This window comes from Lycium ferocissimum, chromosome 2 (genome assembly GCF_029784015.1).
Source record: "Lycium ferocissimum isolate CSIRO_LF1 chromosome 2, AGI_CSIRO_Lferr_CH_V1, whole genome shotgun sequence".
Taxonomy (NCBI): Eukaryota; Viridiplantae; Streptophyta; class Magnoliopsida; order Solanales; family Solanaceae; genus Lycium; species Lycium ferocissimum.
In genome coordinates, this window is record NC_081343.1 from 60,493,269 (window position 1) to 60,506,440 (window position 13,172).

At 34.8% G+C, this 13,172-nt stretch overlaps 2 protein-coding genes and 2 non-coding genes across 4 annotated transcripts; 2 read left to right on the forward strand and 2 right to left on the reverse strand.

Moving 5' to 3' along the window:
- Positions 1-3,248: 3,248 nt before the first annotated feature.
- On the forward strand, positions 3,249-3,320 carry TRNAP-CGG (transfer RNA proline (anticodon CGG)). Its single transcript has one exon. It is a non-coding gene; the product is annotated as a tRNA-Pro (tRNA).
- Positions 3,321-3,523: 203 nt separating this feature from the next.
- TRNAG-GCC (transfer RNA glycine (anticodon GCC)) lies at positions 3,524-3,594 on the reverse strand. Its single transcript has one exon. It is a non-coding gene; the product is annotated as a tRNA-Gly (tRNA).
- A 196-nt stretch (positions 3,595-3,790) lies between these two features.
- On the forward strand, positions 3,791-4,918 carry LOC132047825 (probable protein phosphatase 2C 51). Its single transcript, XM_059438807.1, has one exon. It carries the CDS (start codon positions 3,791-3,793, stop codon positions 4,916-4,918), a length of 1,128 nt encoding a protein of 375 aa, XP_059294790.1.
- Positions 4,919-5,172: 254 nt separating this feature from the next.
- LOC132046484 (LRR receptor-like serine/threonine-protein kinase FLS2) lies at positions 5,173-7,509 on the reverse strand. The gene has a single exon (XM_059437123.1). The coding sequence runs from the start codon at positions 7,364-7,366 to the stop codon at positions 5,435-5,437; it is 1,932 nt and encodes a 643-aa protein (XP_059293106.1). The 5' UTR covers positions 7,367-7,509; the 3' UTR covers positions 5,173-5,434.
- Between the last annotated feature and the right edge of the window lie 5,663 nt (positions 7,510-13,172).

Below are 13,172 nucleotides of genomic sequence, written 5' to 3' on the forward strand. Positions count from 1 at the left end.
TCCTATCAACATTCACATGTAAGGTGTAGTAAGACATTGATGATTGAATTGACTACCATTACTAGTCCATACACTGACTCCCATTCTGCGTCCTTTCTCAAAGTTGTCTCCTATATATATCTTCTCGTGTGGTCACCCTATTAGACAAGAGGTTATAATACCAGCAAGGGGGTTGTAATCGAATGTCCTAAATCTGAGATCACCGACTAAGGGAAAAATTGTATTAGAGAGCGCTTTCCCTTTAAATATTAAACCTTATACTGCGCGAATACGGATTAATTAATCGGAGCCTCAATGCGAGTATTGAACCGAGTGCAAAAAGACAAGAGGTTATAATTTATGCAATGAGTAGGGGTGTACATGGACCGGGTTGGTTCGGATTTTTCGAATAACAAACCAAACCAATTGCATCGGGTCTTTAAATTTATAAACCAAACCAAACCAAACCAATAAAATTCGAGTTTTTCAATTTCAGGTTTTCTCGGGTTATTCGATTTTTTCGGGGTTTTCGGATTTTTTTCTAAAAAAATCTTCATACAAAACATATGACGTTTACTTCAAATATTTCTTTAGTCCTAGTAAGAAACAACTATATAAATAAGGTGTTTCTTAAGAAAATAACACAAAATGTGAGATTGGTGATGACATCGTATTAAAATATTCAACAAAAAAGATAATAAAATCGGTTAAAATAAGTATTGCTAATTAATAAGCCATAAAGAAAATGACTTTAATCTAAATACTAAGTTATGGTAAAATAAGTACGGCTAATAAGTATTAATTACATGACAAAGAAAAAAATTAAGCTATGTATTTTTACGCTCTAAAACAATTGTGCAAAACTAAAGAATAGATATCCAACATTACTGTCATTCCTAGTGTTAGAATTGAATTTCTTTTGTTAGCATTAGTGTTGAGTTGGTTTTGATTTGGACTTTATTTGAGTCACTAACATCTATGGGATATACAAGCTTAAAATAATATAATAAAAGACAAAATACTATGAAAAATTTTAAGAAATATTTAAAAATTACATTACAAATAAATATTTTTAAAAATCGGATACACGTAATGTCGGGTCGGTTTGGTTTGGTTTGACTTTTTTTAGCTAAAACCAAACCAATTATGGTCGATTTTTTTTTCAACACCAAACCAAGTCAAACCAAACCACTAGTTGGGTTTTTTTCTCGGTTTGACTCGGTTTATCGGTTTGATGCGATTTGTCGGTTTGCTTTGTACACCTGTAGCAATGAGTCTGGAATGTTTCTATCCTGATTAAGTTAACTTGCAGTAACAAGCAAATTTTTCCTAGCAAATTCATATACTAACTTGAAAAATGGAATAACATGTTATATTCACAGCTCTATTCATTGTATTGATAGTGAAAAGTGTATAACATAAAGACATTAGGTAAACAAACTCTTGCTAGTCCCCTCATACTTCAAGAGGGATATTATACACTATTCTGAGTTTTTAATACAGAGCAAGATAACTACTTCTTACACTCAACCGCACACCTAGTGGGACTATACACAAGTTTTTTTAAGCGGTTAAGACCTTACTTGCGTAAACGCATTAATTCTACTCCATTTATGAAAATTAAAGAGACAATCTGAATTAGTTAATTTGAGATGATAAACGTTTGAGCATGAAAATATATAAACATTCACTTATTTAATTGAAATGAGAAGAAGCTCACATGGTATACTGGCAGTTATGTAGCGATTTTCACCAGCATCCTGCCTCTCAAGTCTCAATGTGGACCCATCTTACGTCTGAAAATTCAAATATCAAGCAAGGCAGTTTGAATTGAAATAATTAAAAAACTTTTGAAAAAAAACATTACTAGTTCTCTAGAAATTAAATTGTGAAAACCAAAGTAATTCTCAAAAATAGGTGAATTTATGTGTGTGAGTACTGTGTCCTCTCTCATGTTTGCCTAGCCAATAATTCGTTGGATTTAAAGATTGAGTTACAAGATGAGATGTAGTGTGAATTGAGAAATGGGAGGAAATGAAATTTGAACAAAATTACTTTTTAAAAATGAACTTTGTCTCTCAATGGTGAGGAAAAGCAACTTCTGTGTTTCTATATATAGTGGCGGAGCCACATGTAGTTGAGGGGTCCCTTCATCGGAAAATTACACTGTGTAGCTTGGTAAAAATTTTATTTTTATGTATATATATTACATATTGACACCCCTTGGCTTCTTCGTGAATTTACTTCTTTATATTTTGACACCCCTTAGTGAAAATTCTGGCTTCGCCACTGTCTATATAGAAGCACATCTTCTAACCAGGGCGGAGCCAGGTAAAGCTTAGGGGGTTCATCTCTTTGGCAGAAAATTATACTGTTTATACATGATTAAAATTATTTTTTATGTATATATATAGTAGATGTTGAACCCCCTTCGGCCTTTTTTTCTTCGTATTTTAAAACACTTTAGTGAAAATCTTGGCTCTGCCACTGATTCTAGCTCTTAAAGAGATGAGAAGAGAGTCTTCTCCCCGTGCCGTTGTGGCTCGGCTTCGGCATGGAGATGATTGATTGATATAATTTGTGGACCAAATTTATGTTCCATTCCGTTATTTATTTTTCTGTTCTTAAAGCGTATAAAACAGAAGCTGTTTTTTGTTAAATTACCGTCTAAACTCATAACCTCAACGTTTCAAATGTAACATAGCTCTTTAATGTTGCCCAACTTCTATGTAAGTAATGCCTAGAAAAATACCCCCACCAGATAAAATTGTAACTAATGACTAGAAAAACTCCATCATATTGTTTCCTTTTCACAGAGAAGAATCCAGTACACTTCTAGAAACTGGAGTATATATTTTCAACATCTTGGGCTAATTAAGAGCCCAATTGAAGGCCTTCTCAAGTATAGTAGCATAGGGTTTAAAAAATATAGGCCCAAGGTAGAGTCTTAGGAAATCAGTGAACTGACCTCCCAATACAACTTAGCCAAATCAGCAGAAATCTCATACTGATTATTACATTCAACTAAATAACTCCTTGGATAAAATAAGCATAAAAAAATGCTTCATTTTAGCATCAAGTAAATCTACTTTCATAACTTAGTCGTAGAAGGGAGTGCTTAATAGCTGAAACTTAAGGTATTCCAGCTCTTCCTCAACCTTTGAACCCTCAGATTTCATCGTCTAGTTTGAAGAAAAGAACCTTGGATGTTATGTGTTAGTTTAAAATATTATAATAAGTAACCACAATAAGATGACACAGCATCGAGAGGGTGTTTGGTCTAGTGGTATGATTCTCGCTTCGGGTGCGAGAGGTCGTGAGTTCGATTCTCGCAACACCCCACCCCCATCTTTGCTTTTTCCAAAGTTAGTTCTCGCGGAAACAACTTCTCTACCCCGGAAGGTAGAGGTAAGCTGTACGTTTTTTTTTTTTTTTTGATAACCATGTAAACATTACCTACAAACAAAAACAATACTCCTAAAAAGCACCTACATTGGTATGCTATTAAAAGTTTGTTCTGTTTTGTTCAAAAAAGAAAAGTTTGTGCACCAGCCGGGAATCGAACCCGGGTCTGTACCGTGGCAGGGTACTATTCTACCACTAGACCACTGGTGCGTGTTTGATTCCTTGAGCCTTTTACGGTAAGAAATTCGGTAACTGCTTGGATCATCTTCTTTTATAAGTAATACTAATTGGACTTGTATGCATGTTAGGCAAACATCGTATCGCCGAAAAAGGCAACAGCCGCTAAGAGTTGATCATCTTCCATCGCTAGTGCTGCTCTGTTCTCTCCGTATTGTCTTTCGTAGAGATGGCCCGACGTCGCGATGCTGTTCACTCTTTAGATATTAAACAAGTAAGAGCTAATTGGAAGATTAAGAGTGTTATCATATGTGGATTAATTATTTCCGGCCTAGTTGGAATTTTAACCAACCCTAACGTTAGTTACGTAACTAATCCTAAGCCTGAACCTGATCCTGAACCTGAACTTGACCCTGAAGCAGAGAAGATTGCACACGCACTCCTTTCGTCTCTTAATAAAAAAACAACAACATTGTCAAATCCAACTCAAAATTGTCACTTTGCCTCTATCCAAGGAAGAAGGTCATACCAAGAGGATCGAGTAACATGCGACCTTGATCTTAATATTCCTTTCTTCGGGCCTAATAGCGGTGGCATTGAAGCGGTGAAGGTTGGGGCTGTGGCAGTATTTGATGGACATATTGGATCGGCTGCTAGTGACATGGCCTCGAGGATCTTTCTCGATAAGTTTCTCCTTAAGAATTACGGTGAACAATCTTCTAACTTTACGGAATTTCTAAAATCCTCATTAGTTGATACCATTGAGGATATTGATGTAGCATTCTCCAAGGCTGCTTTTGAATATCACCTTTATTCGGGATCTACTGCAGTTGTTGCCCTCGTGTATAATAATAGCAAAGTTTTAGTGGCAAATGTTGGAGACTCAAAGGCGTTTATTTGCTCTGCTTCTTTGGCTAAGGAGTTGACGAGAGATCATAATGCAGATAGGTCGGATGAGAGGGCTAGGGTTGAAGCTTCTGGAGGAGAATTCACCCCTATTTATAATGCTCCTGATCTCCTCATGGGTCACTTCCCCATGACTCGAGCTATCGGCGATGTTCCGTTGAAACAATATGGCATTATAGCTACTCCAGAGGTGACTGATTGGCTACAATTAACTTCAAAAGATGAGTTTTTGGTAGTGGCATCTGATGGAATATTTGACAGCTTAAGTCCCCAAAAAGTCTGTGACTTTCTAAATGAGGCAGAGGGCCAACATTCAGATCCATCAGTATTGGCTCAACAGCTTATTCAGAAGGCATATTTAGATGGCAGCACTGATAATTTATCAGTTGTTTTAGTTCCCTTGGCATATTCAGGGGGATCTGCTGTAGATGATTTACCAACTGATATTTAGAAAAATCTTATTATCTAGGAAAAAGTTGGTATATTGAAGACCAGCGTAAAGTTATGGTTACATTAAATTCTGATCCTGTTGAATAGTTGTGCTGTTTCCACAGAAAGTGAAAAACTGACTTCCATTTTCTGTCTGTACATTCTAGCATGTTTGCTCTAGGAAAAAGAAAAGCTTTAAAAGAACTGAAAGAATCTGAAAAGTAATAAAGAAAAACAGTAAATTGAATTTGGTGACAAAAGAGAGTGACAGCACAGTTTCATGTTTCATACAATACTCTTGTTAACAAAAGAACCTACTGGGAAAGGACAATAGCATCTTTCCATTTGTTTTACAGGCTCCTAATGCCCTCTTAGAATCTGTCCTTAATAGAAAAAAGAAAACCTGGGGTGGTCAGAATAACTTTTGATTTTCATGTATTTGAGTGAGTACAAATACAATGCGAACAATTATGTCGAAAATGAAAAATAAATAAAGAAAAAGGAAATATTGTGTTTGAAGGTTTCCTCTTGGCAGATACTATGTGTGCTTACAAGGAGGAAGTGGAGCTCCACACAAGCCATGATTTCCCAAAAATGCAGACTTTGGGATATTGGCTTTATGGGGAGGGATTCTACCAGTTAGTCGATTTCCCGACACATCAAATTCTTGAAGGTCTTTCAAATTCAGAACTTCTGCTGGTATGGCACCTCCCAATTTGTTATTTGATAGTAAAATTGTTTTTAGTTCCTTGCAATTCCCAAATTCTGTTGGAATCTCACCTGTTAACCCATTCTCGGCTAGTTTAATTTCCTGCAAGCTTGTCAAATTTCCAAGTGATTTCGGTATGTGCCCTGTCAATGGATTGTGGGACAAACTTAGTGACACAATAGATGTCATGACAGGTTCATTTCCACTGTTTTCATCTAATGGTCCATTGAACATGTTGTATGCAAGATTAATTGAATTGTAGCGGCCAAGGGGGTCTTGAAAATTCTTGGAAAAAATTGCTTTCAAGTTGCCTGAAAATTTGTTGGATTGAAGATCAAGATCCATCAGCAGTGACAGGTTCCTGAATTCATCAGGGATCGATGAATGGAAGGCGTTGTTTGACAAATTCAAGAATGAAAGGCTGGTCATATTTCCAATCCATTTAGGTAATTTTCCTGTCAAACCATTGTTGGATAAATCTAGTGTTGATAATGATGACGAAGCCAACCAACTTGGGAGCTTCCCTTTAATCCCAGTCTTCGCTAATATGAGATGAAACACTTTTAGTTTCTTGAACCAACTTGGTATTTTTGAAAGCCCCAGAGGATTAAATGACAGATCCAATGTTTGTAACATCACTAGTTTTACAAGCTGATGAGGAATTTCACCACTGAGCTTATTTTTTGACAAATCTAGTGTCTGTAGGTTCTGTAGATCGCCAAAACTTGATGGGATTTTGCCTGTAAAAAGGTTATTAGCGAAAAACATGTCAGTGAGAGTTACAAGGTGTCCAAGTGTTGCAGGTAGTTTTCCACTAAGCTTGTTGTTCTCAAATATTAGCCGTTGGATTTTCGGAAGATTGCCAATAGAAGGTGGCAAACTGCCACTCAGCTTGTTCTCCGATAAACGGAGGAATACCAATGAGCTAAGACCAGATATTGATGAAGGAATTTTTCCTTTCAGTTGGTTTTGATTCAGATACATTAGAACCACTTGGGAAAGGTTTCCAATTGAGTTTGGAAGCTTTCCAGATAACTTATTTTCAGACAAATCAACATATGTAAGATTTTTGAGTCTTCCTATACTCTCTGGAATGCTTCCAGAGAACTTATTTTGACTCATATCAAGCTTGGTCAATGATAATATACTCCCAATTGAAGATGGTATTGGCCCTGAAAACTGATTTGCTGAAAGACCAAGTTCTGATAGTGAAAAGGAATTTTCAAAAATACTTGAAGGAATAGTACCAGAAAGAGTATTATCACTGAGATAAAGCTTCTTCAGCTGGTCAAGATTTTTAAATGTAACAGGTATAGATCCGGAGAGCTTGTTAGTATCAAGAATTAGGTAAATCAAACGTGATAAATTGCCAAATTCAGGTGGAATTGGTCCTGTTAAGTCCTTTAGATTACTAAGATCAAGCAATTCAAGAAAAGAGAGTTTAGAAAGAGAAGGAGAAAGAGTCCCAGAAATTGAAGTATCGATAATGAAATCGTCCCCTGAAGAGAGGCCAGGACGAGAGACATTGACAACTCTGCCATTGGATTCACAAGCAATACCTTCCCAAGATTTGCAGCAATCAGTTGTAAGTGTCCATGTTTGCAATAAGTTTGAAGGATCAGAAGTAACTCTCTTCTTGAAGTCTAACAGTGCTGTTTTATCTACTGGATGACAAGATTCTATTGGCCATGGAACAAAGACAGAGATGAGGATGTAAAAGAAGATGATCAATGAAGATTTTTTCCTACCGCATATTCCCATAGTGTAGATTAGTGGATATGAAAATAATGTAGAAATGATTGAGATTAGGAAGTTGGAGGTGTATTGAATACAGGGTAGCTGTAAACAGTTGCCTCATGCGGTTTAAGTAGATTACACTGGTAGAATATATTAGATAGGTCATGCACTTAATAAGACTATAAGAGCATGTTGCTCCTATTGTTCAATTGATTTTTCTCCCGCTTAGTTGGCATGAGATGACTTTAAATGAGGACATGATCGGTGGAGATTCATATAACTGATCTCAACTTGTTTAGGACTTAGGCTTAGTTGTTACATTTGTTGTACCGCTCGGAACTATTAGATTAATTTCATGATTGGTCACGGAATCAATCAATTATACCAATAAATTTATAGAACTATTCTTGGTCACATTAAAATAAGTGGTTGCGACTATACGTGAAATTAATCCGAAATTACTGGCTAGACAATGAAACAGTAGAGAAGTTTACTTTGAGATCTTCTTTCCTGCCCCATCCACCTTTTTTTTTTTTCTGTTCTTTTCCTGCATTTTGTCCGGTGCTTCTAGTGGAATCTAAGTACGAGTAGTATCCTCCAACTAGACGAGTCTGTTAACTAGCCAATGGAAAAAGAATCCAGTTAAAACAAATGCTTCTCCTTACAAAAGTCCAAATTACAAACAAGACCAGCCTATAGCAAATCTTGAAAATCACAAATGTTAATAATATACTTTTAGCGTTTACTCGTGTGTGCAACGATGGATTAGATCTTCTACTTGTTATGTAACTCATCTACATAAGTAATGTATGGGAGCGTTATTGGGTCTTGAAACAAGTGGGAGATGACTCATTTTGCCCGAAATGATTTATCAAGATGCTTGTAAGATTGGGGTGGGGGCATGGAAAATGGTGCAAATCATGAGCTTTCAACCCGTGATATAAGCAGACTTTTGCTTAAATGGTATCGGCCTATTACTACAACTTATGCTTATATTTAGTTTTTGGATGTGAGGATGCAGAGGTTCTAAGGCTTTAATTCTTGTCCTAGATTGATATTTACTTTGCATTATTTTCATTGTCTATCCATGTATATATTCGTGAATTTTTTTAGTGAAGCAATGTCAAATGACACCCCTTGCAGAAAAGTGTCTCCACTGCTAATTACTCCGATATGTACTTACACTCTTCAACTACTAAATCAATTCAATGTTACCATATGATTTGCAAAGCATATGCTAAAAGAAAACTATCATTTTAATTAAGGGAACAGATAGCATGGACCACCAGTTGCGGAAAAAAAGGGCATCCATGATTATAATGAGTGATTATTACTCCCATCTAGATAATGTTATTGACTGGAACTAGAACATTTCAGGTTATATGATTATAATTGGTTATAGTGGAGTAGTTGCCTTAGCTTGAATTTAGCAACTTGACAGAAAGAGGTGACTGGAAAATCACTCCTTGATTCAAGGACCTCTTCTCGAGAAGGCTGTTAAGAGTTTTCCATTACAAGAAATGCAGTTGCATTTGAAAATAAATGTCAACGGTGTAATAATGTATTGTTTTGTAGGAGTATTATATAACGCAGCGTAATTTCAAGATTGGAGGCTTGACTGTTCGAACCCATGATATAAACAAGAAAGTTTTATTTGAAGTATGAAATATTCAACTAGTCCCATTACAAGATTATGAGCTTAGATTCTACGTTTTCGTTTTAAAAGATTCCCTGTTTCTGTTCTGGAAATAGATTTAGTTCTCTCCCGTAGTGCAATAATTAATAAGCAAACGTTACTTCTCGTGAAGGATTTAAAGAGTTTTGTAGTACTATATTAGAATTGCAGTTGCCTTTGATAATAAATGTTGACGGTGTGGAAATGCATAGTTTTGTCTTCTGTATCTATTCAACTATTCAAGATCGGAGGCTTGACAGTTCGAACCCGTGATATAAACTAATAGTAGTAAGTTTCATAAGGGTGAAAATTCAAAGTAGTCCATTACAAGAAAGCTACTCTAGTATGTTTAGCTTAAGTCCTACGTTTTCACTTAAGAAGATCCCAATTTCTGTCCTGAAAACTAAATAGATTTAGCTCCCTCCCATAGAGCAATAAAAAGCAAACATTAATTAATTCCTAAGGAACGTTGTACTCATTACTCCATTAATTCCTAATATATAATCTTTTTGGACTCGCTTGTTAATAGAATAGTTGATCAATACAAGTTTAAATAGAGTACTAATTTGTTCGAAGAACATGTGGGAGCAGAGCACAATGTTGACTTTGTGCTTTTGGGGTACAAAATAAAGGGGAAAATGGCATTGGGTAAAGAAGGATTAGTCTCATAAAGTAAGATAAGAAAAATGTACATCCGCACTTTGCTTTTAATGAAAGTGAATAGTACCATTTTTTGGAATGATTAAAAAAAATTACTTTTTGAGACTGAGAAATAGAGAATGTTTTCTAATCAATTGCAACCCCACCCATCATAGACGTTGTTTTTGAGAAGTTCTGTAAAGGACGTGAGACCTACATCTTGTACGAAATTAATGATAAATGTCCGATATTCTTTATATATGAACCTTATAATATCTTACAAGTTATAACTGGGGCGTGCACAAGCTAGCCGGCTGTGTAGACATACAATCATTTGAATCTGTTTTGTTTCAAGGGTATGGAGATGATCCATATGACCGCAACTGCGACCATAATAACAAAAAGACAGCCCACGGGGGATTTTAAGAAATCCACAATCTAAGATCTCATAAAAGGACTCTTGAAATTTTGCAGATTCAGAGTAAGACACTGGACAGAGCATGTGCCTATTGGCTTTCACTTTGCACTCTATGTTACATGCCTCTCTACTTTCTCTACTTCTAAATACAGACTAATAGTCTGTTTGGCAGAAACATTATTTTTCGCGCGCATCTTCTATTTTTTTATTTTTAAAAAAAGTTTTTGGCCAAGTTTCAGGAGAAAATAAGTCTTATTTTTTCTAAAAAATAGGCTTAAACTTTTTAAAAGTACTTTTGAGAAAAAGGTGTTTAGAAGCACTTTTTAAAAGTTTGTTGATAAAGCTCAAAAGTCTTTTCCAAAGTCTTAAAATTAATAAGCAAACTGGCTTTTCACCAAAAATACTTTTTAAAATAAGGCTTAATTTAAGAAAGCAGCTAAAATAGGCTATAAAGTGACTAATCAACTGAACTGGCCATATAAATTTGATCCCCTATCTTTCCTTTGGGTGGACAAGCCTTGGATGTGTTGTTATTGCTCATACTTGGTTAAGCATCTTTCACCTTATGGTGTTACCTATGACACTAGAATGATAGTGCTAAATATTATGGTTGAGGAAAATAAACAATGTAATGGCTTTCATTAATAAACTTATTTGCAGGGCCAACTCATTGACCAAATTCATCAAGGCCCATCATTCCTACATTGTGGACTTTTGGTTTATACTTGCCCAACTAAAATCCAAAGCCAAACAGAGAAATTTTATTATGCGTGAGGTATGCCACGTAATACCTGTGTGAGGACTAATATGTGAAGTGTGGGCCCCAAAAGTGGCCAAAAATTATTCACCCATGACCCACCTGAACTATTATTCTCTCTTTCTCTGTAGCTATTCCTTCACCTAAAAACCACCCCCTACGCAGCAAAAACCCCAGCCGTGTTCCACCATATACTAACCAAACCCTATCTCACAATTTCCTTTTTGCTAATATTTCAGAATCGCAAAGAAAAAAACACTAAATTATTTATTTTCATTTTGTTTGCATTTTTTCTTTGCTATATAGATTTATACATACATAAAAGTTACTTTTTAGAAAAAATGTATAATTCGATTTTATTAAATCATCTCATGCTTCCTAACATGGATAAACATATTTTAATTCTTTTTGTTTTTCAGTGTCTTAAATTCAATTTTTGAATAACTTAATCAACTGAACTGGCCTTGGAATATATTTATATTGGTGCTAAGATCCTAGCTATCTTTCCTTTGGGTGGACAGTGTGTGGATGTGTTGTTATTGCTCATACTAAAAGACCAAATAATAAAAAAGCATCTTTCACCTGGCAAAGTAGACGGTATATAAAGTAATTTTCCGTTATTTTGTGCGCAAAAAAATGTCATTATACTAAGTAGGGGTATATAAAGGAAATCGTAACCTATGATAAATTAGAATGAAAGAAAAAAATGATTTAGAGGAAAAAAATATTATGATTTTGAGGAAAATAAACATTATATATATTCAATTTCTTAAAATTATAATCCCTTTGTAAATATTTGTTCTTAACTTTGTCATAGTTTTTGTTTCTTAACATTTTAACACCATATTTGGCCTTGACAACAAAAAGCAAATTAATTTTGTTATAAAATGTTTCACATCGAACCAAGAAAAAAAAATCAAATAATTCAAAAAAAATCAAGACCAATGAAAACTCGATTTTATAGATTTAATTTTATTTTATAGATATAAAAAAATCGACACAATTGATTTGATTTAATAAATAAAAAACCCGAATAACTCAGATATATTTACACGTACCAAGCATGGATTGGGTAAAAAAAAATGACTAGAAAACTAATTTAGAAAATGAGAGTTATAGGGCTGATGATGAATGAAAGGTGAGGTTGAAGAGAGAAATAGCACTAGTAACGAGGGAGGGTCATAAAAGTGGGACCCGTACACTTTTTTTCAATAAAAAATTAATGCCAAATAATAAGCCAAACACTTGTAAGTTGTAGACTTGTAGGTTGTAGGCACATGTAGGTTGCAAACTTGCAGCTATGTCATTATTCTATAACCTTTGTTCTTGTTATGCCCATCAAACAATGTTTTAATATTTCGGATATAAAGTCATTATTTGCCACAGTCGCTTTCGTCGATGGTCATATGAAGTTTTGAGTTTCAACAGAAATACTTTATGTACGTACATGCGTCTATAAGTGGGCGTTTGAACAAAAGAAATGAGAAATTTGAAAAAAAGCAGTATTTATTTTTCAAGTTGAAAATTGGTATTTGGAAATTAGAGTTGTGTATGGACGAAAATACAAATTGGAGTTATTTTTGTTAGTGATTTGAGTGAAAATTGTGAAAACAGTTTTTTGGAGTTTTCCGAATTCTGAAAAATTCTGGAATTCAACTTCAAGTTGTATCTCGGAAAATTGTAAAAATTCTATTGTAAAAATGCTATCTCCAAACAGTTTTCTGAAATAATATTCCAAAAAAGTGAAAACTATTCATGGCCAAACAAGCCCTAAATGTATTCAATTCGTGGAATTAGACATTGATATTTGCATCAAAGTAGCTACCTACATCACCCCTCCTTGACACTTCTTACATAAACCTCCTTGGTGTTTCCTGCGTGAATATAATGGTTTGTGCACCAAAATGTCGTCATTTTACTAAATCTCAAAATTTGTAAATATCAATTCAGCATTTGCACCTCTTGTTTTTTCGGTTCCTTTGTTTTCCACGTATTTAAACTTTTAGATAAATAGTACTATCAGGTAGTATATACTATCTTTCACAAATACAAATACTTGATAATTTGTCTACTAAAGTCTAGGTAGATAAAGAACTAGGATGTTTACCAAAAATATCTTTCAAGAAAAAAGATTTCGTCAAACAATACTTTCTGTTTCTTTGAAATTTAAAATGTGAATTTCAATGTTTGTAACTCCTTTATTGATCATCACTATGTGGGTGTCAAGGGAAGCAGATATTTTAGAGAGGTCAAGCAGCGGAACAGCTAATGCAGCTTCTGCTCCTTGCTGATGCAACCACAGTACCACTTCCCTAGGTTCTACTCTCTCTTTTTGTTTCCA

Bases quoted from the DNA above. Each gene is read 5' to 3' on its own strand.
- LOC132047825 (XM_059438807.1), top strand. From the start codon at position 3,791: ATGGCCCGACGTCGCGATGCTGTTCACTCTTTAGATATTAAACAAGTA.
- LOC132046484 (XM_059437123.1), bottom strand. From the start codon at position 7,366: ATGGGAATATGCGGTAGGAAAAAATCTTCATTGATCATCTTCTTTTAC.